Source organism: Emys orbicularis, chromosome 7 (assembly GCF_028017835.1).
Source record: "Emys orbicularis isolate rEmyOrb1 chromosome 7, rEmyOrb1.hap1, whole genome shotgun sequence".
Lineage (NCBI taxonomy): Eukaryota > Metazoa > Chordata > Testudines > Emydidae > Emys > Emys orbicularis.
The window spans coordinates 121,327,716-121,355,356 of NC_088689.1; the positions used below are offsets into that span (position 1 = coordinate 121,327,716).

Sequence of the window (27,641 nt, forward strand, 5' to 3'; positions counted from 1 at the left end):
GCATAATAAGGAACCACTAACTGCTCAGGGTAAGAAAAAAACCTTCATGTCTGGGCAAGTTATTTAAAGTGCCAGGTTTCTTACACTTTTGTCCCAACCAACTGTACTGCTTACTGTCAACGACAGCATATGAGGATAGGTGGACCGCTGGTCCAATGTGGTCTGGCAACTCCTTTATTTCTTATTGCATTAATTTCCCCCCTGCTAAGATCCTGATGACCATGCAGTATTTGGGAAAGGAACACCCAGCCTCAGAGCAAAATGCAAGGTGGAACAGATTGTTTAGCATAAGTGGTTAGCTTATATTGTAAGGAACCGTTCAAGGTAGAGTGGCATGTTAACACCTCTGCAGTCATAGGACAAAAAGAGGGGAATACAGGTTGTTGTAATAAGCCATAAATCCAGTGTCTTTGTTCAGTCCATGATTTTTGGCATCTAGCAGAGTAATGTTATTTTATCAGTAGATTGTTCATAGAATTCTAAAAGAAAATATCGCTTATATGGCATATATGAAGAAGTGAAATAAGATAATAAATAACCAGACCCAAAACCAAAAAGCATGAAACATCCTGTGTTTAAATGATTGGTGTCTTACTGGCCAAGTAAATATTTTAGTTACTGACTTTTTATTAATGATAAAATTGTTGATAGTAAATTTTTTTCACATAAGTATGAGAGAGACTTTTTGTATATTCCACCTTATAAGGGAATAAAACAGTATCCTAACCGATAGGAGTGTGGCAAGGGATGTTGTAACTACTTCCGTAAGAGAGGAGCAAATGAAAGGCACCGTTTTGCCATCGCAAACAATTTTCAAGGCATTTTGTTGTCAATATCTGCTTTTGTCTTCATCTATTATTAAAATTAGGATAAATCCTTCATTGCCAGGTAGATGGTCTAAATGGCCTAATATTCGTCTTATCCTTCAACTTCTGTAATTCGGTGCTTTAAAATTATGTTGTTCCTTAATACGTAGAATTTAGCAATGAAGAGCTATAAAGATTAATTTCTGGTCTTCACAGAAAGGTGAATGGCACTTTTGCTTTACCTGTTTTGAAAGTGTGAAGATGATTGGACGGAAAGAGCTGGAAAGCTGTCCTGTATTTTAGTCTTGCATCAAAGATTTAGGGGAGATTAACAATGGGCAATCGGTTGCCAACCCCCTATTGAACAGCAATATAGTTGTGATAACTAGCAAAATCACCCCCATAAACATTTTTTTAAATTGATATTTGCTGCGGTACTAAACTAAAACACAATAAATACTGTGTTTTATTGCACGTGTATTATAATAAGTTGGTGCATAAACTGGACAATAGAGAGCACAAGGATATATCTTAGTGCATCAACGTCTTATATAAAATACACTGATTCTTAGAACCACATGCACAAAACCCACCAGCTTTTGGGTGGTAAATAAACGTGATGAGCCCTCTTGCCATATGCTTCGGAAAGTGGCTGTTGATGCACTGGGGGCTGTAGGGGATCACAAACTATATATGCGTCAACAATGTAGTACTGTGGCAAAAAAAGAGCAAACATCCTTTAGGGATGTATTAGCAGCAGAGTTGTGTGCAAGACACAGGAATTAATTCTTCTACTCAGCACTGATCTGGTCTCAAATGGAGTATTGTGTCCAGTTCTGAGCATCCTACTTCAGGAAAGATGTAGACAAATTGGTTCCCAGAGGAGAGCAACAAAAACAATTAAAGATCTAGGAATCATGACCTATGAGGAAAGATTTTAAAAATTGGGTTTGTTTAGTCTGGAGAAGAGAAGACTGAGGGGAGGAGGGGAATATGATAACAATTTTCAAGTACAAAAAAGGGTGTTATAAGGAGGAGGGTGATACATTGTTCTCCTTAGCTAGTGAGGACAGGACAAAAAGTAATGGGCTTAAATTGCAGTAAGGAAGATTTAGGTTAGACATCAGGAAAAAACTTCCTAACTGTCAGGGTAGTTAAGCATTGGAACAAATTACCTAGGGAGGTTGTGTAATCTCCATCCTTGGAGGTTTTTAAGAACAGGTTAGACAAACACCGGTCAGGAATGGTCTAGATCAGTCAGACTCAGACCTTAGTGGTTCAGGAGCCAAGTTAGCGATCAGCCTTACCCAAAAGAGCCACAGTAGTGAGAATTCATTGTTTCATTTACTATAGTACTATTCATATTTAAACAGTATGATGTGGAAATATTTAGTTTATATATATATCTCATAGCAACATGACTGACCATGTATTATTATTTTATCAACTACAATTGGTTAATAACAGAGTAAAAGCATCCTGATTGGTTAATAACTTAGATTGGTTAATATCATGTGCTGCAAAGACACATTAAAGAGTCACTTGCAGCTCACAAGTCTGAGTATCAGTGGTCTAGATAATACTTAGTTCTGGCTCAGTGCAGGGTAGGGGACTAGATGACTATCAAGGTCCCTTCCTGTCCTACATTTCTATGATTCTAAAGAAAGCCTTTTATAACTAGCATAACTTAATCTATCTTGTAATCATCTCTGTGGTGTCTAAGAACCTTTTGGTTAGAATAAAATGTGCTGAGTCTACCTGAATGGACAGTGAGGAGGCTTATATGTTGAATCTTGAATTATGACAGCTTCCCTACTGTTGGAACACCAATAGAGGCTCACACTGCCTCTGACTAGAACCTCACATCTTCACTATCCAGTGGAGGAATATTTATGCAATTTGTCCAGTTTATAACATAGATACATTAGAGGTATTCATCATAAATCTGTTACATTGTTGACTGACCTGACTACCAGGGCTCTGACCATCCATTACACAGCCCTAGGGAGTCTGGAGATGATTGGGAGCAGTGATTTGAGCCTACTGTAGCAACCTCAAAGAAAGTCAAGGGTACATTTTAAAATTAGAATTTGTCAGCTGATACAAAACTTTTCTGTCTCTGATGTTATCTGGAAAAATATACGAAGGGCCACATTTATCATATGAATTCAGGGAAATGGCCTCCTCTTTTTCATACTTGATGATAGCCTTAAGTAAATCAAAAGACATCAGTGTTATAGGAACAGTCTTGATAATTTTACGGTTAGACCAGCTGTTCCTCTGTGTTTTCACAGAGAAGAAAAGCTATTTAAACTTCTCTGGCATAAGGGCCTTATTTATCAAGAGAAGGCACAAGAAAGGTAACTAAAGGGCTAGATAATTTTATATTAACTTGTGTGAGAACAAACATGAAGCAAAAATTGAAGGATTCCATGGGGGAAATTTTAAAATTGAATAGAAAAAGATTCTATTGTGATTGGATAGTTAATAGCTATTAATTTATCATCGTTAGGCTCCAGAATTAAACTCTTTTTATGAAAGGGCAATTCAATCTCCTTAGGGCTGCTATTTCTGTATGTAGACTCCATTAGTTCATATGCAGAAAGTCAGACTAGATCCCACTGGTCTCTTCTGGCTTTATAATTTGTGAATCAGTATAATTGGACGTTGCATCATTTGTTGGAAGAATACAGAAAAAGGAGTTTTCTAAGTTTTGTTTGTTTTTTCATAATTGTTTATGTGCCAATTTATAAATAATCTAAACTTTTTTCCTGTGCATTCTACAACAAAAGTTAATAGTTTCATAGATTTAAGGCCCGGGAGGAACCATTCTGATAATCTAGACTGACCTCTTGCACTTCCAGGTATTGAAACACTATAAAAGGCACCCCAAATTCTGTCAGTGTTTTCTGTACATTTTGCAGCAAGATTAGACATTTCTCCATTCTTCTAGCTGTTGACTGTATTTTGGATACTTTTTCTCCATCTCCAAGTTGTGGCTTGAGCTACTCTTTTCTGTCCCATAAACAATGTGTAATTCCATTTAGTGTGGCAAGTAGTTCAAAGCTAAAACTTCCAAATTGACCATTGCTTGCATTTTAGGACTTTCAACAGTTTCTTTCTCACTAGTCCAATAATGCTTTTTTGTAGAAAAACAAATTTTTCACAAATAAACAATGTAGAAGTACAGAGGAGTATTCTTAAGGACCTTGAAAATTATTTTAAAGTGAGTTAGATAGCAACTCAACCAAGATTACTGGGCCATTTTAATATAGTTATGGTGATCACTTTTCTTTAAATGTTAATTTTTTCTTTGCAGCTCAGATATTTTTCTGTTCTTTCGTTTGTGTTAGTGCTCATGACAGAAGATTGATGTCATTTGCTAGAGTTGGGCGTAATGCTGCAATATGCTATGCAAGCTTGTCCACACAGCACCTGTAGTACTTGTCAGTCAAGTTGCTAAAAATAAGCAGTGAATAGTCTTCCACCTAAACCTTAAAATGAGTAATGTGGTGGTTGGTTGTTATTCTCTACCAGCTTGTAATGTTGTTTCTCTGGAACATGTGATTTGTAGCTATCAAAATGAATGATTTTATGGCCCCAAAGTGGAGTACTCTGTTCTTTATTCCCCAAGAGATTTTTGAAGTGGCATAAAAATGTGATAAATATCCACTGCTGACACCCTGCTGGCTTTTGAAGTTTACTGTTTCATAATGTTTATTTACCTTTCATGGGAATAGGTTTTCGTCTTATCACAACACTCCAACGGCAACATCAGTGAACGTACGTGGGGATGATGATGCAATGTATAGTAAGGCAAAATTATGTCCATGTATGACTGTAAGTTAGGAAACAGGCAAAAGGAAAGCATGTCAAAACTAGTTTTTCAGACCATTATCTGATGCATGTAAAAACAAAACAATCCACCCATGTCTTTTGACTATGGAATTACAATGTAAGGAGCACAAAATGTTAGAGACTCTAAGATGTGAGAAGAGACAAAATACCGTTGTTCCAAATGATAGCCCCAGTATTGTACACTGATTAGTAAAGAGCTGTGTGAATGCAGTAAAAGTTGTGCAAGGACTACTATCCTTATTAAGCAATCTTCTGGCCTCAGAGACTACTTCTGTGTATTGCCAAATATATTGACTGTCAGCCTGCTCTCCATTTATTAGAAAAATCTTTCTGTCATGAAAATGATTTTTGTTACTCAATTAAGACCAGGTTCCCTGGACTTACAATACTCGAAAAGTAAGTTGTGGTGTGTGTATGTGAAGAAAATCTTCATTTGTCACTGTAATAATTCATTCAGGGGACAAATATTTCTTTTTAATTTAGCAGATCTGGTGACAGAATGTCACTTTCAGTAAAATTTTCATAGTGTATAAAACACACTCCCATTAAAAATAATCTAAATTGTACTGAACCCATGACTACTTTAGAAACAGTGTGACACCAGTGTAACTGTTCTAACATTTATTTAAACACAGTTTTCTCATTGGGTCCATCAGCACAATGCAATGTCTATGCCATTGTCATCAACAGATAAATAGTTAAAGATACATTGCTGTCTGCTCTGCATTGAAGAAAAAAATAAGTAATTGTTCTAAGCTATCTTTTGTGTGTTCTTAAAAGAACATTCAGCTTTGTAGCTGTATCTTCAGCATGTATTCCAGAAACAGAGACAAAATACAATCTTTCTTTTCTCCCTATTGCTTTCTCAGTATGACTTACATGAAGTTACCATTTTAATCCAATGGTGATTAAAGGCACAAATAATGTAAAATCTATTACTGCCAGTAAGAAGAGAGAAATAAGAATTTCGACAGCGCTCATTGGTTTGAAGAGAGAGACCAATTTGAGTTGTCCAGATCAAAGAGCAAGACAAAGCATTTCAGGATTTGGGAGGCAAGATAGACAAACGCCCAGACAGAGTAATGTGCTGTCTTCTCTGCCTTCTGTCCACTAGAGGATTTTGCCATTGCATGCACCTGTCATGCTCGTAATGTGTATCGTCCGCGCACACAGCTGTTCGCAGCTTTGCACAGCACCTGTGCAGCTCCACCGGCAGTAGTAATATCAGAAAATACACACCTGCCATTCAGTGATATTTGTTTGAGTGTTTTACGCTGTTGCTATTGTCAGTGGAGCTGCACAGAAATAATAGCTACAATATTTACCTGTTCAGGCTCAGCCTGCAAGATACACCACTCTTGTATCCTGCATTAGGGCACTGTGCATTGTTGTGGTGCTAATGTCCGCAAAAACCATTAGTGCTGAATTTGCACCGTTGTAATTGACCCTCCCAGTACAGGTCCACAGTCTCCAGCGCCATGCCAGTTGACTACTCTGTTCACTGTCTCCTGTTTTCCTGATTACTTGTTTGTTTCAAGCTTCTGCAGTCTTTTGCATCTGAGTTTGCATGCATTTCACCTTATAAAATCTTAAGGCTATGAAAATAGTACGGAAGTTGCTTGGAGAAGCTGAGAGGGGTTAGTTCAGCTCCTCATCTGGTGTAAATCAACATAGTTCCATTACTTCAGTGAGGCAACACTGACTTGTATCAGCTGAGGACCTTGCCCTGTGGCTTCACTAGATGAAGATAGTACCTTTACTACTGCAGCTGCTATCAACAATGCAACCGTTTCTGTGATAGCAATGATGTAAACACCAACATATACAGAGCTAAGGTGTTTCACCTCCATGTCATAAAGGGCTAGACAACTCGGGGGGGTGAAAATGCTAGCATCTGGTCTGTGCTGCCACTCCAGCTGCTGTTGATGCTGGAGCTGTGTCAGCATTAGGCCAATTGTGGGAGAATTATCTGAAATTCTCAGTGTAGACATAGACTGAATGCATTGCATTGCATGGATCACAAGAAGAAAAACTAGAAGAGAGCTGACCCTTTAGGGTTTATACTTGCATCGGTGCATATGTACTGTATGCTTCTTGTTAATGTAAACTCTGCCTGTTTTTTGCAGGGAGACTTTCTGTATCATTAGTTTCTCTTCACTTTTCTCTATGTATGTTTGTTTTATCTTTCATCATTTGGTTGTGCACAATGGGGAGGAGAATTTAAGTATCAAGGTTTTGGTGGAATGTCAGCGTATTTTCAAAATAATTAAGCATAACGCTGCAAGACCCTGTGTAAATTCTCTGCAATTTTAACTGCTGGCTTTGCAGCCAAAGAGGTGGCCCTATGTGCTGGATCTACCTGCTTGATCTCTGTGTAATCAATGACATTTTTAAAATGTGACATCTGACTAAAAGTGCTTCTGTTTTCCATAAGAGAAATTACAGCTAAGAGATGGTAAAATTAGCTGCTTTATTTTTAAAAGTCTGGTGTGGTTTTTGTTTTTTGTTTTTTTAAATTTCAGGTACTATATTAGTTGTGAGAGTTTGTAGTATGTTGCCATCTAGTGGGGTGTGTATGTAAATTAAAGGTGATTTCTTTTTTTAAAAAATCATAATTATTACTTTGAACTGTTAGTTCATAGTTAATACAGCTAAAACTCCTTAAGAGAACATTAAAGTAGGACATTAAAATATTTTAAAGTATTCAAAGATAAATCAGATGTAAATCAAGTTGAAATTTAGAAACATTAACCCTGAAATTTGATTTAAAGTGACACTCTCAGTACCCATGGTTCAAAATTTGATCTGGATTTTTTCTTATTTCCGAGGACTCCTTTTGATTACAAACAAATAAAACCCACCAAGCTACTCTTTCCCTTTCTCAAAATCCACACCAGTAATCTAGCAAATGTGAACAATCCTATAATTACAGACCAGTGTACTTGCATAATTAAAGTGGGTGGGTGCCTTTTTAGAACAAGCAGATGTATCTTTGTTTTAAATATTTAATGTACATTTTAATTAGAACATAAATATTTTTAAAATATCCTGACAACTCTCAAATTAAACTAAACATAAGAACGCTCAGCCTTTACTTTTTAAAACTTTTATAGTGATTTTTATAGTGATTGGAGTTGATTGTATAACTTTGATATGTTTCTAAAAGTTTCAGTCATTTGCTAAGACAATCAAGTAATCATTTTTTGGATAAAGTATTTTATTAACATAAACTTTTTTTTAGGTCACTTCCAGGTACCACAGCAGCTGAATGTGCATCAAATCTCAAGAAGATCTATACAGTACAGACAGTACAGGTAAGATTAAAATAGAACTACAGAAATTGCTACACGCAAGAAATAACACTCAAGTTGTGAGGTTATATTGACAGCCATGTGCCAGATGAGTAATTCTCATGCTTTCACCTCTCTGAGGTACAAAATCTAAGTATCAGTTGATAGAATATGCTATTCCTTAGGCTTCCCTAGAATTTCATTGGTAGTGTTTGATTCCTGGGTGGTTTTGAGGGATCATAAAGGGGTGAGTTGCAGGGTAATACACTTGCTTTGCCAGATACTCTGTCTTTCTATAAGATTTCAGAGCCTCAGGCTGTGCCTCTAAATTGGATCATGAAACTTGATTTACTTTAAGTATTTGTCTGCCTTTTCTCCAGCTATTCTCCAATGTAATAAATTATTATATGAGCAACGGAAGATATAGTACACAGAAGTCTTCCCTTTGAGTACCCTGTTTGTGACTTTTTTTCTTGTGAACTGATTTGTTATGTTAAGGCTTTTTCTGTATCTGGAACGCTTGCAGCAGATGAGAGATTCTACATAATATCATTCCGTGTTTTCCCTTTTACCTGTCATATAACTTTGTATCTGCAAAAAGTCAGTGGGTAACACTTGCACTCCGTATTCTGAATGGAAACAACCTTATTAGGAGTGTGGGTCCATATTAGTACTGGAGCAGGCATGAAATATCTGTTGTTCGGTTTGTCTTACATAATGTTAAAAGTCTGGCTTTAATTCACCAAAAGCCAGAATATTCTGATATGAGGCTAAAACTCTGTTGTGGCAATTTGGGGGATCTATGTACAGCTTATGACTTCTGGTTGATACTGGAGACTCTGTGTATCTGTGTCAGACTGCAAACTCCCCTTTGAATACGGATCTTGTTCACCTTTTCTGCTGCCTTTTACCTCCTTACAGAGCTAAAACCCACAGGCGGTGTCAGGAGAAGTTCTTGCACCTGGCACAAGACTAACAATGGAGGGTTGCTAAACTTTGATGATTGCCCATTCATATGGAGTGCCTTGGATGAATAGGTGGATACCGCTCAGGCTCAGGGCAAATGAAGTTTGTTTTTTGTTTTTTTTGTTTTTCCAAGTCTGAACTTCAGGGGGTAGTAATGAAACAAAGGACCATCTAGTGGGGGGACTTTATCACATAACAAGGCTGAGGAGAGGTCACCTGACATAAGGGACAGGAGGTTATAAAAGAAAGGGTCTCATCAGTCTTTTTTTGGCAGGCGGTAAGGGAGGCTGGGCACTGACAGCTGAGTTCAGAGAGAGGGGTATTTTATTGTTTTGTCTAAATCTGTATATTCTTGTGCTACCTGAAGAGGGATTGGCTTTTGAACCCTTGGTGTCTGTTTGCTTCTACTATTATGTGTTGGGGCATCCAGTAGGGTGAGGGGGAGCAGTGTTAGCACTGGTCCTGCAGGCCTAGGCCAGCTGGACCAAAAGGGTCAATTTCTGTGACGGGGTAGAAGACCGAGAGCCTGTGCCCAGGAAGTATGCCGGAGAGAGAGAGAGTGCTGCAGCCTTCTCAGACCAAGGGAAGCTTAAGAATATCTGGGCCCAGTGTGGTGGGACTCATACATCGCAGCCTGGTGAGTGTCAAGGAGAGGGGGCTTTACAAGGGCTGTGTGACAAAAGCCAGGAAATTTGGAAATGAAGCTAAAACCCTGTCTTTAAAGGGACACTGTCTTGGTGGCTAGTTTTGAAATAAAACTGCTTTGACATTTGTACTGTTTAGTTAATGCCTTGTATCAGTTGTCCCTTCCCAGCCACACTTTTCCTCTGTTCACTCTTAGCTTTAGAAATTTTCAGAAAATGAGTCAAGTATCAGAGGGGTAGCCATGTTAGTCTGAATCTGTAAAAAGCAACAGAGGGTCCTGTGGCACCTTTAAGACTAACAGAAGTATTGGGAGCATAAGCTTTCGTGGGTAAGAACCTCACTTCTTCAGATGCAAGTAATGGAAATCTCCAGAGGCAGGTATAAATCAGTATAGAGATAACGAGGTTAGTTCAATCAGGGAGGGTGAGGTGCTCTGCTAGCAGTTGAGGTGTGAACACCAAGGGAGGAGAAACTGCTTCTGTAGTTGGATAGCCATTCACAGTCTTTGTTTAATCCTGATCTGATGGTGTCAAATTTGCAAATGAACTGGAGCTCAGCAGTTTCTCTTTGGAGTCTGGTCCTGAAGTTTTTTTGCTGTAAGATGGCTACCTTAACATCTGCTATTGTGTGGCCAGGGAGGTTGAAGTGTTCTCCTACAGGTTTTTGTATATTGCCATTCCTGATATCTGACTTGTGTCCATTTATCCTCTTGCGTAGTGACTGTCCAGTTTGGCCAATGTACATAGCAGAGGGGCATTGCTGGCATATGATGGCATATATAACATTGGTGGACGTGCAGGTGAATGAGCCGGTGATGTTGTAGCTGATCTGGTTAGGTCCTGTGATGGTGTTGCTGGTGTAGATATGTGGGCAGAGTTGGCATCGAGGTTTGTTGCATGGGTTGGTTCCTGAGTTAGAGTTGTTATGGTGCGGTGCGTGGTTGCTGGTGAGAATATGCTTAAGGTTGGCGGGTTGTCTGTGGGCGAGGACTGGCCTGCCTCCCAAGGTCTGTGAAAGTGAGGGATCATTGTCCAGGATGGGTTGTAGATCACTGATGATGCGTTGGAGAGGTTTAAGCTGAGGACTGTAGGTGATGGCCAGTGGAGTTCTGTTGGTTTCTTTTTGGGGCCTGTCTTGTAGCAGGAGGCTTCTGGATACACGTCTGGCTCAGTTGATTTGTTTCTTTATTTCCTTGTGTGGGTATCGTAGTTTTGAGAATGCTTGGTGAAGATCTTGTAGGTGTTGGTCTCTGTCTGAGGGGTTGGAGCAGATGTGATTGTACCTCAGTGCTTGGCTGTAGACGATGGATCGTGTGGTGTGTCCGGGGTGGAAGCTGGAGGCATGAAGGTAGGCGTAGCAGTCGGTGGGTTTTCGGTATAGGGTGGTGTTAACGTGGCCATCGCTTATTTGTACGGTGGTGTCTAGGAAGTGGACCTCCCGTGTAGATTGGTCCAGGCTGAGGTTGATGGTGGGGTGGAAGCTGTTGAAATCATGGTGGAATTCTTCCAGGGTCTCCTTCCCATGGGTCCAGATGATGAAGATGTCATCAATGTAGCGTAGGTAGAGAAGGGGCGTGAGTGGACGAGAGCTGAGGAAGCGTTGTTCCAGGTCAGCCATAAAAATGTTGGCATATTGTGGGGCCATGTGGGTGCCCATAGCGGTGCCACTGGTCTGGAGGTATATATTGTCACCAAATTTGAAATAATTGTGCGTGAGGATAAAGTCACAGAGCTCAGCAATAAGTTGTGCTGTGTCATCAAAATGAGGGCATTGGTCAGAGCTCTGGCAAACAGGCTGCAATTGGATAGCTTGTGGTTGTGCTTTGCAGACCTCTGTTGGAGGTGTCTGTTGCCCTACCTATGAAGGAGAATATGCACATCATTCAGGTGATTTCTGTAGCGATTTCTCCCCAGGAAATTAAGTTTAACAGCAAAACTACACCCCTGTCTACAGTGGCTGAAATGGTTGTCGCTTTGACAACTGAAGAGAGCACTGCTTAAGCCCAGAGTATGGTGTACATAGCATCTCTTATCATTGCCTTTTCTACTCTTAATCCAGACCCAATTAACTAAACTGGACCTTACTGTATTGAAGAGCTACATTGGTTTCCTCCCATCAGGTTGCTGAAGTTTTAGAGAATTCCTTCAGGTCCCCTAAGAAGGCTGTTTCCACTAGATAATTATTGGAGGCCAACAGCTTGGCCTATAAGTTATCTATTGATAGGTTTAGCCTCAGTATGTACTGTCATATATCTGATATGACTGCCCTGTGGAAAACAACAGAAATGTTCAGTGACTTTCGCTGTACTCTTTAGAATTTGCTATCTCATCAAAGGTAGTTGGTACAGAACGTAGTAGCCTGTACAAGTTCAAGAATATTATAGGTGTGAGCCAAAACCTTGTAGACACAACGGTGTCCCTTATTCTTTCAATTTCGGCAGATTATTGCTTACTACTAGATTGTCTTCTGTGCCCTGCTTTCACCAATCTAAACTCACCCAGTTCTGTTTTCTGTCAGACTTTTCTATTATCAGTTCTCATGGCTTTACGTAGTGGTACTCAACTTTTAACAGCTGGATAACAAAGTAGCTCTCAGATGGAATTGCAGAGAGCCACAGAATCATATTATAATGTTGCAAAGTTTGTTTTGTAAAGTTGCACTAATGCATGATTATGATGCAACATAATGACTTAACATCTTTGTTGCTTCTCCTTTACCTGTCTTCTGGGAAGGAGGGATCTCTTTGTTCTCCTCCAACCCCCACTACCACTTCTGGGGGCTAAATGGGATTACCCCTGCTCTTTTCCCACCCCATCCCCTCGATGGTGGCTTCCTCTCTTACCTGCAGCTGAGAAACTAGAGTCTGATGGTTCCCCTGCTACTTGGTCTGTTCAGAAATCCCCAAGCTTGCATTGCCATGGTATATCCTATTTTGTCATAGGCAGTACTCTTTCTGCCTGATCTCAGACAAAATAAGTGGATCACCAACTAGGCATGATGCGCACAAGAGCTATAATGTAATCTTGTGATACACGATACCATGACGAGCAGTGTGATCTAAATCTCTAGACAGAAGAGCTAGAGGATTACTGTTGTATGGTATTGGACTAGTTTAGTAAATAGACAGAATAAGTGTTTATCTCTTTTTAAAAAGCATGTTAAGGAAGTTTTACTCAAACGCTTTGGATATATGTTCCATTGTAACTCAGATTTAGATAATAATATTTAATATACTTTCTCACAGTCATTATGCTTTAGTATCAAAGGCTCTGTTGTTAGGGTAAAAAGGTGTCGGTTAGAGGCTGTGATACAGCACACATCTCTTCAGCACATACAGCATGCTACTAGGGGCTGGTCTACACTACAGCTGGGATCGATGCTCTGAGATTGATCCACTGTCCGTCGATTTAGCGGGTCTAGTGAAGACGCACCAAATCGACAGCAGATCGCTCTCCAGTCGATCCTGTATTCTACTCCTGACGAGAAGAGTAAGGTAAGTCGACGGGAGAGTCTCCCGTCGACCTCCCGCGGTGTAGACCCCACAGTAGCTTGACCTAAGGTACGTCAACTCCAGCTATGTTATTCACGTAGCTACGTAGCTGGAGTTGCGTAGCGTAGGTTGACTTACTGCGGTAGTGTAGACATAGCCTCCATTAAAATAGTAGATTTAAGAGCTGCTACTTCTATTCCAAATTCACGTATGAGGACACCGAGTGTGGAGTATTCTGCACTTTGGGAACTTCATTACAGACCAGTTGTTTCCCTTCTCTCCACCTTCACCTCTCATAGAAACATGCATTTGCTAAGCAACAGTGGCTTCCGAATAGGACACAACTTGTCATAGGCCTGGTCTACACTAGGCTTTTATGTCGAATTTAGCGCCGTTACATCGAATTAACCCTGCACCCGTCCACACCACGAAGCTATTTAGTTCGACATAGAGCTCTCTTAAATTCGACTTCTGTACTCCTCCAAAACGAGAGGAGTAGCGCTAAATTCGAAATGGCCATATCGAATTAGGCTAGGTGTGGATGGAAATCGACGGTAATAGCTCCGGGAGCTATCCCACAGTGCACCACTCTGTTGATGCTCTGGACAGCAGTCCGAGCTCGGATGCTCTGATCAGCCACACAGGAAAAGCCCCGGGAAAATTTGAATTCCTTTTCCTGTCTGGGCAGTTTGAATCTCATTCCCTGTTTGGACAGCGTGGCGAGCTCAGCAGCACTGGCAACGATGCAGAGCTCTCCAGCCGAGATGGCCTTGCAATCTAATAGAAGGAGGGCCCCAGCATGGACTGATCGGGAAGTCTTGGATCTCATCGCTGTGTGGGGCGATGAGTCCGTGCTTTCAGAGCTGCGCTCCAAAAGACGGAATGCAAAGATCTACGAGAAGATCTCTAAAGCCATGGCAGAGAGAGGATACAGCCGGGATGCAACGCAGTGCCGCGTGAAAATCAAGGAGCTGAGACAAGGCTACCAAAAAACCAAAGAGGCAAACGGACGCTCCGGATCCCATCCCCACACATCCCGTTTCTACGAGGCACTGCATTCCATCCTAGGTGCGGCCGCCACCACTACCCCACCACTGACCGTGGACTCTGAGGATGGGATATTGTCCGCGGCAGGTTCCTCGTCGGACATGTTAGCGGACGGGGAAGATGATGAAGGAGATGAGGAGGAAGAGGCAGTCGACAGCGCTGGCACCGCTGATTTCCCCGACAGCCAGGATCTCTTCATCACCCTTACCGAGATCCCCTACCAACCGTCCCCATCCCTTACCCCGGAGACAGAATCAGGGGAAGGATCAAGCAGTAAGTGCTTTAAATATCTAAACATTTATTTTTACAAGAAATGAAATATTTATAATATTAACAATGGCTGTTTCTTAAAGTGCTTAAATATGTAAACAATTATCTGCAAAAAAACTGGAATATTTACAATAGTAACAAAGGGTTTTTCATGATTTGTCTGCCTTAGGCTCTTCACAATTTAGTCCCAAGTATTTAAAATTTTTTTTACAATGTCCGGTAACTCATGATTATGCTGCCCAAGACGCTCCACTCTTTAGTCCCAGTGCACCTACGCGAAAATCCGGTCAATATGGCCGGGGATGGAGGCGAAATCCTCACAGGAGAACTCCTCGTAGGTCTCATGAAGGTACATTTCCAGCCTGTTCATCAGGTTCCTGGGTAGGGCGATCTTATTGGGCCCTCCGTGGTAGGACACGTTACCACGCCACGACACCATCAGATACTCTGGTATCATTGCCCTGCAGAGCATAGCGGCAAACGGCCCTGGTTTCTGAAGGCTTTCTCGAAACATCCTTTCCCTCTGGGACTCCGAGATCCTCAGCAGGGTGATGTCGCTCATTACGCCCTGCTTTGAATTAGGGAGGGGAATGTTAGTATTGGGACTGCTTTACAGCCACGCGGTGGAGGGAGAGGGGCAGCATACAGGGATCTTTCCCTGGAACAGCCGCGAGGGGGTGGGACAGGGGCATAGTTCATGCTGTCCTGATTGCTGGCAGCAGAGACTGGCATTGCTTTCAATGTGAAAGGAGGCCAGTGCTACTAGTACAGTTTTAAGCAGCCAGAAGTCTACGGCTTACCATGATTGCACGCTACAGAAGTTCAGGTGTCCTGCCACGATTCTCAGATAACTGCAAGACCACTGCAGGACCCCAGGCACTGAAGGCGAGGGCCGAAAATTCGACCTTGTCCTGAGTGCGCATGTGAGAGGTGCAGTGTATGGTCTTGTTCACAGAGAAAGACTAGGTTCTTTGTACACAACTTCATTTATCTGTCTCAGGAATTCACTCCATTTTTCCCATTCACACAGACACATCTGCGACTGTCTCCCAACCCAGCCTGTCAGCACACTCCCAGAGGCTAGCGCAGATTAGGAGGAGGAAGAAGAAGACGCGGGAGGACATGTTCTCAGAACTAATGAGCTGCTCCCGAGCCCAGGCAGCCCAGCAGACACAGTGGAGGGAGAACTTGTCACAAATGCACCGAGCAGTCATGGAACGGGAGGAGAGGTGGCGTCAGGAGGACCAGCAGGCTACTGAAAAGCTGCTTGGACTTCTGAGGGAGCAAACGGACACGCTCCGGCGCCTTGTGGATGTTCTGCAAGACCGGAGGCAGGAGGACAGAGCCCCGCTGCAGTCTATCTCTAACCGCCCTCCCCCGCCACCAAGTCCCACACCCCCCTCACCCAAAGTACAAAGAAGGAGGGGCGGCAAGGGCCGTTAAAACTTTCAGTCAACCCCTGCAGACTGCTCTAGCACTAGAAGGCTCTCATTCCCCAAAATTTTAAAAGTCCTTTCCTACACACCTCACAGAAGCCCCCGTGCAAGTTTCAACCCCCACGTTTCATGTCTGGTTCATAATAAAATATTCGTTTCTGTTAATTACTGTTTCCATGATTTTCTTTTGGAGGACAGTCTGTCTGAACGAGGGGAAGGGGCATGGTAATTGGACAGGACAGTCACCTTTACCAGGGTACAGAGGCGGGGTCAGGTCCAGGATCAGGACACATACCCAGTGCAGTGACTAGTGACCCTGTTCAATCTGGGAGGTGGTTTTCATGTTCGGGGGGGGGGGGGGGGTTGCTCTGTGACTTTGTGGCGGGGGAGGGCAGTTACAGATCTAATGCATCACAGAGCCCCGCAGCAGGGGAGCTGTAACCCTCCTCCCCCTGCCAGACAGTCACATAGCCGACACATACACGCTGTCCCGCCCAGGAGGGCTGGCAGGCTCTGTTGAAACAACCAGTCCACCACTGCGGAACCCGTCATTCCTGGAGTTTAGAAGCATCATTTGCATCACAACACTAAACCCGCACCCCGCCACAGTCTGCGTCCCAGGTTTAAAACATTCCCGCGAAAACAGTAATAAAGACAACGGTGTTCATTAACAAAACAGAACAGATTTTATTTTTTGGGAAGGGGGTGAAGGGGGTATGTAACTGGAGAGGATAGTCAACGGTAACTGGGTAAAGAAACGGTGGCAAGTTCAGGTTCTGAGTCCACAAACTTAAAATTCACTGGTGACCCTGCTCAGTCTGGAAACTGTCTTTCAAAGCCTCCCGGATGCACAGTGCGTCCCGCTGGGCTCTTCTAATCTCCCGGCTGTCTGGCTGGGAGTAATCAGCAGCCAGGCGATTTGCCTCAACCTCCCACCCCGCCATAAAGGTCTCCCCCTTGCTCTCACAGAGATTGTGGAGCACACAGCAAGCTGCAATAACAATGGGGATATTGGTTTCGCTGAGATCACAGCGAGTCAGTAAGCTTCTCCATCTCCCCTTGAGACGGCCAAAAGCACACTCCACCACCATTCTGCACTTGCTGAGCCGGTAGTTGAACAGTTCTTTTTCTGTGTCCAGGGCGCCAGTATAGGGCTTCATGAGCCAGGGCATTAGCGGGTATGCTGGGTCCCCGAGGATCACTGTAGGCATCTCCACATCCCCAAGAGTTATTTTGTGGTCCGGGAAGTAAATACCTTCCTGCAGCCGTCTAAACAGACCAGAGTTCCTGAACACGCGAGCGTCATGAACCTTGCCCGGCCATCCAACGTTGATGTTAGTAAAACGTCCCTTATGGTCCACCAGTGCTTGCAGCACCATTGAAAAGTAGCCCTTTCGGTTGATGTACTGGCTGGCCTGGTGGTCCGGTCCCAGGATAGGGATGTGAGTCCCATCTATAGCCCCACCGCAGTTTGGGAATCCCATCGCGGCGAAGCCATCTATGATGGCCTGCCCGTTTCCCAGGGTCACTACCTTTGACAGCAGTACCTTCACGATTGCCTTGGCTACTTGCATGACAACAACCCCAACGGTAGATTTGCCCACGCCAAACTGGTTCGCGACTGACCGGTAGCTGTCCGGCGTTGCAAGCTTCCAGAGGGCTATGGCCACTCGCTTCTGGACAGTCAGGGCTGCTCGCATCCGGGTGTCCTTGCGCTTCAGGGCAGGGGACAGCAACTCACAAAGTTCGAGGAAAGTCCCCTTCCGCATGCGAAAGTTTCGCAGCCACTGGGATTCATCCCAGACCTGAAGCACTATGCGGTCCCACCAGTCCATGCTTGTTTCACGGGCCCAGAATCGCCGTTCCACAGTATCCACAAGACCCATTGCCACCATGATGTCCTCGGCACTGGGTGTCGTGGTTTCAGACAGGCGTGTGCTACTCTCGGAGTTCAGGTCCTCACCCCGGTGCCGTAGCCTCCTCGCCTGATTTCTCTCTATCTGCCTCAGTGAAAGGTCGATGATGAGCTGTTCCAGTGCGTTGACAACGGCCACAACTGCAGCGATGGTCGCAGCGGGATCCATGCTCGCAGTGCTGTGGCGTCCGCGCTGTCACTGACCAGAAAAGTGCGCGAACTGATTTCCCGCCGGCGCTTTCAGGGAGGGAGGGCGGGAGTGACGGTTGGATGACGACAGTTACCCAAAACCACCCTCGACACATTTTTTTACCCAGAAGGCAATGGCGGCTCGACCCAGAATTCCAATGGGCAGCGGGGACTGCGGGAACTGTGGGATAGCTGCCCACAGTGCACCGCTTCCAATGTCGACGCTTTCCCCGTTAGTGTGGACTCACAAAGTCGAATTACTGTCCTTAGTGTGGACACACACGTTCGACTTTGTAATATCGATTCCACATATTCGATTTAACTAAAATCGAACTACTCTCGTAGTGTAGACATACCCATAGTTTTAGTGGCTTGTAATTAAAATATTACCACTTCTGAATTATGTTCTCTTTAACAAAAAGCAGAAAGTGAAATTGTGACAAGAGCTTGAACTTTAAAGAGCTTAAATACATAACAAGGGTAAATTATAGTTTTCTATGAGAAAGATTCTTGATAATTTTATGAAGTATAAGCAAAGCAAGTAAATCTGTATACAGTTCATTGTCATACGTGAATGATACTAGAACCTTTTTTCCCTTTTAAGATTTTCTGGAGTGTCTATAATAATATTCCTGCTGTGACAAATTTGCCTCTGAGATGTAGTTACCATTTAATGCGGGGAGAAAGACGGCCACTTTGGTAAGTATCTTATCACTGTAAGCTCCTGGGGCTAGGGACACTTCTGTCATTGTAGAAATAATAAATAATGAGTGGAAGGAGGGAGCAAAGAGTTGCATGAGACACTGGACTGCCTTTAATCAGCTTGACTTGGGATTCAAAAGTGGCTTTCATATGTCACTAAAGATCTTGTTCAGTTTAAAAGCTAATTATCTTAAATCGAGCATTTATTGAAAATTAGCATGTGGAAATATGGGCTACAAATTAATTGTCCATATTTGATTATACATGTAAATAATAAGAAATCCTGAATTAAACATACATCCTGTTTAAAGTCAAGTGTTCTAAGAAAAAGCTGTATTTGAATTATTTTTAATTTACTGATTTTTCTTTTCTCTCCACACAAAATAGGGGGACATTAATACAAGTGACTAATATTCATTGTTAATATTCACTGTGCCAAGTATGCTCCATGTATGCACGAACATACACATACCTAAAGACATATATACACACACATTCCTATAGGCTTAGATCAGAGAAGATTGACTATCAAGTTTTGTAACACTACATTGCAGCTCATTCCAGTTTGATAGCTTATTGTTCGTAGAATAGAAACTCAAAACTATAAACCATCAATTTTTTCTTTATAAACTGAGTTTAATTTCTCTTCCCATTTATATAGTTCGTGCACTTTTTAGTTAGATGGATTAGGAACCTTCTGAGTAGGCTTGCTACTTATTTGCACGGTTTCTTATTAGTTTGGCTTGTGATCAAATTACAATTCTTTACATATTAACAATAGACCATAAAATGTTTCACTGAATTTTGACAAACTACTGTAGGTTCAAGTGACTAGTGAGTAAGCACAAGAACGCCTTTTAAAAGATATTACTGCTGAACAGTGTAGGTTAAATTGGTTTTAAGTAAATGTCGACATTCGGATATGTGTACACCAGTCTTGATATCTTCACTGACAATGTCAAAGGATAAGCAAGAGAACTTTCTGTTTTTGTTCTTCTCTATTTTTAGTTTTGATTTGGTCAGTGATTTTGAGGTGGGTGCAGTTCAGAGACCTCTGAAGATGATGCAGGTCTATTTCAAAACTCCCTCTGTCAAAGAAATTCAGTGTACTGTATTTAAGGAAAGGAATGTGCAATGTTGATCTAATCACTAAGTCACTGTCGTCTTAGTAAGTATTAATAAATTATTGCACAGGAAAGAAGGGTCTTGTTGAGCTCCTCAGATTAGTTAGGGTTTAAAGTGTGGTTTTGGCTAATTATGGCCATGTTTTTATAAATATCGGTCTATTTTTATTGGTGTTTAAAAATGTGCTTTCCTTGATTTATGTCCTTCCCAAGCCTTCCCTCAAAACTCACCCCCACTGATGGGAGCTCATTTTGGCTGGGGAATCTTTAGAGGCTGCAAACAATTTTCAGCAGTTCAGACATTGTACATTGAACATATTAGTGTATACCTTTTAAAAACTGGTTCTTACACTTTTTCTTTTGTGGAGCTGTGACTGAAAACACTAATTCAAGTTTATAAATTAGTTGCAACAGAATGAATTGGAAAAGGCTGTAACTAATAACTGTAGCATTATGAAGCATGGTTTAAAAGTGTTGTCAGCCCTAACTCCAGATCACTTGATTTTTTTTTTTTTTTTTGAAGGACAATTAATTTCCAGTGATCACAAAACTTAACTGAAATATGTACAAGCTCCTGTGTTCACTAGCAAGAACCTGAGAAGAAATGAACTGCCGAAGGATGAGGTTACCACAATAAACCATGACATGTTTTGTGGTCATGTGCTCTCTAAGAATTTGCAGCCATTTCAAAGGTGCCCTGTGACCAGGGAAAATAGAATCATTTCCTAACAGACCCAACGTAGGAGAGGGATTGGATGTCGACAGTTGTGCGTCTCATGAACAATGAATGATTTCTTTCTGGTGTCAGAATTCCTAGCACAAGCCTTGTTACCTGGAATTAGTGCTCAAATTTCAAATGGGATTGTCCTGGAAAAATTAACCCCATAAATAAGTTTAAATTTGTATCATACTGTGAAAAGCACACTGTATGTACGCTTTATCTACATGTGGATTTGAATGGTTTGTTTTCTTTGACATATTTCTCACAACCAGGGAAGAGGAAAGCAACGCCAAAGGAGGTATATGGAAAATGAAGGTCCCTAAAGAAAGTACGGTATGTAATGTCAATTTCTATCTGGAAATGACTAGTCAGGGTTTCAGCTTAATCTCCATATATAAAATGATGACAATTTTCTTTATAAAAATTCCTTTTTTGTGGAGTTCTTAGTTTGGTTGTTGAACTGTGTTGAGTGATGCCAGTACACCATTATAAAGTCTAACACCTTTTATGTTAAGAAGGTGAGAAAATTTGTTAGTGTAGATAATTCAATACTTGATTTTTTGCTTATAACAATATTTGACAATATTTTATTAATTAAATAAAAGCGATAGTTAGAGGTTTCATATAGCATCTCCGTTTGGCAGACATACTATTTGGTAATTTTTAACTTCCATCTCAAGACTTGATTTATTCACTTACCGATACGCAAGATAAAATTTAACAATTGTCATTATGATTGAAAGTTAATAGTTAATTATAGCTGGAGCAGCAAGGATTGCCCAGTCCTGCAAAACTGACACATGTGAGTAGCCCCAGTAGAACTACTTGTGCATAACCATACTCCTCTACCTATGTGTTTTAGGAGTAGGGCTTAAATAGTGAGGATCACACTGTGCCTATCTCTAGCCAGTCATGTTCTTCACTGCCATAAGTACTAAAAGGTACTGCATAATAATATTAGTTTTTCAACACACCAACTAATGTGCTTTTTATTCTCATTAGCCTGATCCTGCGAACATTTTTTACTGAAGGAAATGCTTCCTATGCACGAGACCATAGGACAACTCACAGTAGTGAGTTTATGCCAGGTGGCTTATGCTCTGTGCTGGTAATGAGAGTTTGCAGGTTACATATATGAATCGCTCCATTGACAGAAAAAATACATCATGTCAAAGATTGTCAGATTGACATCTTCAGACTGCTTCTTGTTGCATGACCTCCAATTTATCTTTCCTTACTATAGATTGATACAGTACCTTGTATTGGCTGATAATGAACCAATGAAATGTTTTATGCTAATTCTTTGCATCTTCAAAGGTGGATAAAATGTTCAGAAACAAAGTGAAAGTTTTCTTGGCTCATTGTGTTTGTGGTTTTAACTTTATTGTGTTTTAATTTCTTCCCATTTTTAATAGTACTAAAAAGCACAAACTAAATTGAAATAATAGCGAGGCCATGGTTTGCTTAAAAGCAGCATATGCAAAAGTCATTATGGCTATAAAGACAAAGATAGATGTTGCCATATGCTCCAGAAATATGATGATTTCCCTGTAAGCACACACCTTGGAGCATATTATTGAATTTATTAGCCCGGAGTTGCATATGATTTATCAGCAACTGGGTTCCAAGTTTTGAATGCTCTTTTGGCTTGGATAGTAACAAATGTCAAAAAGGAATAACAGTATCATCTGTCTAACATAGTCAAAGACAACTGTGTGATAGGTAGACTTTTTTCATTATTATTATAATTCTCGTTAGCATTTGAATTTGTTGAAAGAAACTTTTATCATAGTCAAAGGAAAATCAGGACATGAGATTTAAATATAAATTCATCAATTTTTCTAGTACAGATTGGTCCTTTTCTTAAAATGAATAGTACTTCTTTTTGATAGAAACAAGTGTTCACAAATGCAGTTTAATGGTCTCTTATCTTGCATAAGCAGGAGAAATACTTGAGAGAAATCTACTTTTGTACTTTATATTAATTAATCTATTTAGGTTGAGTCCCAGACACAAATTTAGAGAAGGTAAATTTATTTAAACATTTAATAGAAGAATGTCACGTTATGCTACTTATTATAAGTGTTATAAATTTTTGCTCCAACTCTGTGGAAAGAAAGAATAATATAACATAAGATGCACTTGTAACACACAGCCTCAGAAACTGCACTCAAGACTGAGCAAGCAAACCTAACACGTACACTGAAAGATCAATAACCTAGAATAATAACTGATTTTTTTTCCTGTTAGTCTGCAGTTTGGAAAGAGTTATTGCTGGCAACTATTGGGGAACAGTTTACAGATTGCTCTGCAGCAGGTAAAGAGATCATTTTCTTACAGTGCTTTCTTTTTATTTCTTTAGATTTATTTTAAGCCCCTGTCCCAAGCAGTAGGTTCTTGTTCAAAATATTAAAACATCCAACACTTAAAACTTTTGGCACAGCATACAGTAACTCCTCACTTAAAGTCGTCCCGGTTAACGTTGTTTCATTGTTACGTTGCTGATCAATTAGGGAACATGCTCGTTTAAAGTTGTGCAATGCTTCCTTCTAACGTCATTTGGCAGCCTCCCCTAAGTTCCTTGTGTAGCAGCTGCCCAGCAGGCTAGCAATTGCAGCTGTCCCTCCCTCTACTGCCATGTGCTGCTCCTGCCCTCTGCTTGGAGCTGCTCCCCGAGACTCCTGCTTGCTGTGCGGGGGGGAGGGAAGGAAGAGGAGGGCTAATGTCAGGGTGTCCCCCTTCCCCCTGCTCCTGCACCCCGCTTACCCCATCTTCCATAGAGCAGGGGGGACACATGACAGAGGGAGCTTCCAGGCAGCTGCAGTCCGGTCTCAGTTTGCTGATTTTATTAATAAGGCAGTGTATTTCTGACCCCACTCTTCATACTTAAAGGGGAAATGCGCCAGACACACACACACACACACACACACACACACACACACACACACACACACACACACACACACACACTCTGTGTGTCTCTGTCTGCCCTTCCTCCTTTCCTGCTGCCTTATACAGTAGAGTGTGAGAGTTAACCCTTGAGGGCTCACCCAATTGCTAGTTCATCATTTAGCAGTAAGGCATTCCGTGGAAATATCCCACCCTCTGACTCCTCCACCTCAACCAAGCTTCACAATGATCATCACTGTGTACCAGTATTAAATTGTTTATTTAAAACTTATACTGTGTGTGTGTATATATATGTATTCTTTTGTCTGGTGAAAAAAATTTCCCTGGAACCTAACCCCCTCATTTACATTAATTCTTATGGGGAAATTGGATTTGCTTAACATCGTTTCGCTTGAAGTCACATTTTTCAGGAACGTTAACTACAACGTTAAGTGAGGAGTTACTGTATAGGCATGCCTATTCTCCCTGTCATGAACACAGGTCAAAAAAGGACAGACAAGGTTTCCTGGCTAGCTATGTGGGACAGAGTTAGTTCTAGATCGGGGTTCTTAATGTTTTTCTTTCTGAGCCTGTCCCCTCCTCCTCCCCCACCCCCACCCCCACCCCCCGCCTGTCCCCAACATGCTATAAAAATTCCAGGACCCAACAGGCTCTGGGCTTCAGCCACGGTGGGGGTGGCATGGGGCTGAGGGTTCGGGACTTCTGTCCCGTGGGGTACCGCTGGAGCTTGAGGAGGCTGCGATACCCCCCCCCTTCCCCCCCCCCCACATGGTTGAGAACCTCTGCTCTATATTATTTTTCTCGCCTGCCTCCAATGACCCAGCTTGAATCCCTTGGGGACTGGCAAATGTTCTAGGTTTTAAACATCTGTGTATCAGCAGGTGTTCTAATAGTTTAATACTAATGTCATGGTGCCAGGATTCTGGAAGTCTCAGCAGGCATCCATTTGCTTGTTATGGGGTGCTTTGTACCATTACTGCTGAGAATCCATCGTAGGCACTTTTATGGCCCACATTACTGTAGTATCTGTATGCCCCACAATCTTTAATATATTTATCCTTGCAACACCTTTGTGGGGTAAGGAAGTACTGTTTTCCCATTTAACAGATAAGGAATGGAGGCACAGAGAGGTTAAATGATTTGCCCAGGGTCACAAAGGAATTCTGTGGCAGAGCTGGGAATGAACTGGGCTCTCCTGAGTGCTAGGTTAGCACCCTAATCAGTGGACCACCCTTTTTCTCATTTGATATCACTTGAATCAAACTAGTTGTTAGTGTTAATTTTACACAAAATTTGTACTTGAAATATGTTGCCTGTTAAGTGGAACCACTAAATTCACTCAATAAATGATATTGTTCAGATGCAATAATTTAATGACCATATTTTCAAACTAAATCTAGTACCTAAAAATATACTTGAGATTGCATGCTTCGTTTGGGAATGGACTGCAGAGGGGTTCTGAGTGTAATCTTGCCTAAGACATATAATCACATTTTACATATTCCAGTCATCAAACACTGGTAGAGGTCTGTGTCTGTTTCAGAATATAAGGCTGAGTTACAGGAATTGTCCATAGTTACTGGAGAAGGCAAATGCTTGGCTAACTTGTCAGTCCATTGAGCTAGGAAATAAATGCTCAAAAATTGTTACTAAGCTAACTTTTCTGTTTGATCAAGGAATGATAAAAAGATATGTTTATAACTACATTTATATGTCCTAAACACAAACATCTGGTTAGACATATGTTTATTTAATGCCCTGAATATTACATTTTGAAGTAGTTCCGTTTCTGATTTATCGTTCAGTAGAAAAGAACTTGGTTTCTTAACTCCATAATGCAGTTCAGCAAAGACCTTTCAAACAGGGAATTTCTCTCCAGCCTGATCAGTACAGTAGAGCAGAAAAGTAGTATTTGCCCTCTCTTTTTTGTGTGTTTGGCTTGGTTGTTGTCTTGGATTTTTTCCAGCAAGGGTTTGTTGAGCTAGTATCACAGATAATATACTTCTCTGGCTGCTTGCACAACTTTCAGCATTATAGGAAACAAAATAAAGGTGACCCACATCCTTCCACAGTAAGAAACTTTTTTAAATCTGTGTCTGTTCAATCTTATGCATAGTTAAGCTGACATCAGGAAGTGAAAAAGCATGTAAGCCATTTACACGTAATTCTCTGTGCAGAATTCTGTCCCAATCTCAGTAATTCAGCAGTAGAGAACAGAGTTCTGAATACTGTGTGAAACTGACCATAGACTTGTTAATTTCATTCTGCTGCTGCTTGGGAAAACTGTGTGGCAGCCCTATTGAAGTTTACATTCTGGAAACTTTACTGTCTCAGTCTCCATCACACTTTGAAAAATAAAGCTTCCCACATCGTGGTGACAGATTTTTCAGTCCCTCAGCATAAGTTCCTTATATTACTGCAACACAGAATTAAAGCCATAGCTATAGAATGTTTATGAACTGCACCATTTCACTGTGAGGTACTATTTACAATAACTGCTGCAAGTAAGCATACATATGGTTTCTACACTGGTATTCCCTTCATTCTAGACTGCTCTTTTTCATTTCTTCATTTCATGTTTGGTTTTTTTTTGTAAAAAATGTTCCACCATAGCATAACTAGCCAGTATAGACTCTTCTCCCTTTTTAAAAAACTGATGATTTTTTTCAACACTTCTTCCTCTATACAGACGACGAAGTTATAGGGGTTAGTGTCAGTGTTCGTGACCGTGAAGATGTTGTTCAAGTTTGGAATGTGAATGCATCTTTGGCAAGTGAAGCAACAGTTTTAGAAAAGATCTATGAACTTCTGCCACACACCTCCTTTAAAGCAGTGTTTTATAAGCGTAAGTATCTTGTCAATTTATTTCCTCATAGCAGGATTTCCAGGTTTTGTTAGCGAAAGTGATCATAGATGAGATGTATGCTATAGGATAACCTTGTTAAGTGACTGACTGAATTTTTAGCATTCCGAAATTTAGTATCTCTTGTTGCATGAGGATTTTTACTTTCTAATTATTGGAGCTTTTTTTTCCTCTGTACAAAATAGTGAGGATGACTTTCATAGTTAAGATTTACAAGGGTTTTTTTTTTTTTTTTGTCTGCAAATGAAATAATAAAAAAATGCCACATAACCCTCAAGATTGTGAGTTATTGTTAAGTAATATATTTATTGGTATTGTTGTAGCAACTACAGTCAGGATGGGGGGGCATTCTGCTAAGCTCTATATAAACACACTAGTAAAATGGTTGTTTTTTCTCTTGTCCTCCCTTACCACTCATCCTTATTATTGTCTTCTCTTGTTGTTCTCATCTTAATTTAAACTGTAAGCTCTTCCAGGTAAGGACTCTGGGTGAAATTCTTGCCTTTGTTGAAGTCAGAGTGCTATTTTGCTAATTCATGGTGCTGGACTGGGAAGGAGAAGAGAATGGGGGGAATCTCTCCAGGGGTCTGATCCAAAGCCCATAGAAGTCAATGGGAGTTTTGGATCAAGCTGCAGCACAAAAAAACTGAAATTTACTTAGGACCTGATATAGCAACTCACATCCATATGAGTAAGGGTTGCAGGGTCAGGCCCGTAAGTACAGTCATGTTAGATCTTGCATTATGCCTTAAGTGTATAGGCATTTGTAACAAAAAGCTTAATGCCTTAATTGAAAAAGACTATTTCTTACTAACAGTAAAAGCAACAGTAGGAATACATTTTACTCCATTAAAATATACCTCAGTCCCCAAATCTCCATCCCTTAGCATCTTTTTATTTAGTACTTGTTCATATAGTCAATGTAAAACTTGAGTTTTTCCTTTTTCCCCCCTTAGCTCACAGAGAGCATCATGCTTTTGAAGGTGGACGTAGAAGACATTAACTGCACCCTGTAAAAAACTCATACTTTGTAGTCTGAGTTTGTGAAGTGGTCTAAGCAGGGAGATGGATGGGCAGAAGCCTTGCAGAAGCATCACATCTGCTGGTCATTTTCAGTTTGTTTCTAATGCTTTCAAATTGGGCCATTATTACTCAAAATGAGGAAAATGGTTGCCTTGATTACTAAACATGGTGCTCCTTCCTTTTTTGGCTTTGTACATTCTCAGTTTAGTTTCCTTGTTGGAAAAAAAAATATTTGGCCACTTGTTTTTCTTTCATTCAGACTGTATTTGTATTTCTGTTTTGTTACATTTAGTAGACTTTCCTTCCTTTTGAAGTAGTCGTACTGTACTTAGTAAAATGCAAATATGCACAAACATGATATGCTGCTTTTTCTAGATTTGCTGTAC

General features: G+C 41.1%; 1 protein-coding gene across 1 annotated transcript in view; it reads left to right on the forward strand.

The window, feature by feature from the left end:
- EIF4E3 (eukaryotic translation initiation factor 4E family member 3) overlaps positions 1-27,352 on the forward strand; it is a 34,761-nt gene extending 7,409 nt beyond the window's left edge. The window contains exons 2-7 of the mRNA XM_065408163.1: positions 7,906-7,978; positions 18,517-18,611; positions 20,732-20,792; positions 22,710-22,776; positions 26,059-26,214; positions 27,189-27,352. Of these exons, the coding sequence (XP_065264235.1) occupies positions 7,906-7,978; positions 18,517-18,611; positions 20,732-20,792; positions 22,710-22,776; positions 26,059-26,214; positions 27,189-27,235 (499 nt within the window). The 3' untranslated portion in view covers positions 27,236-27,352. The remainder of the gene's footprint in view (positions 1-7,905; positions 7,979-18,516; positions 18,612-20,731; positions 20,793-22,709; positions 22,777-26,058; positions 26,215-27,188) is intronic.
- Positions 27,353-27,641: the final 289 nt, after the last annotated feature.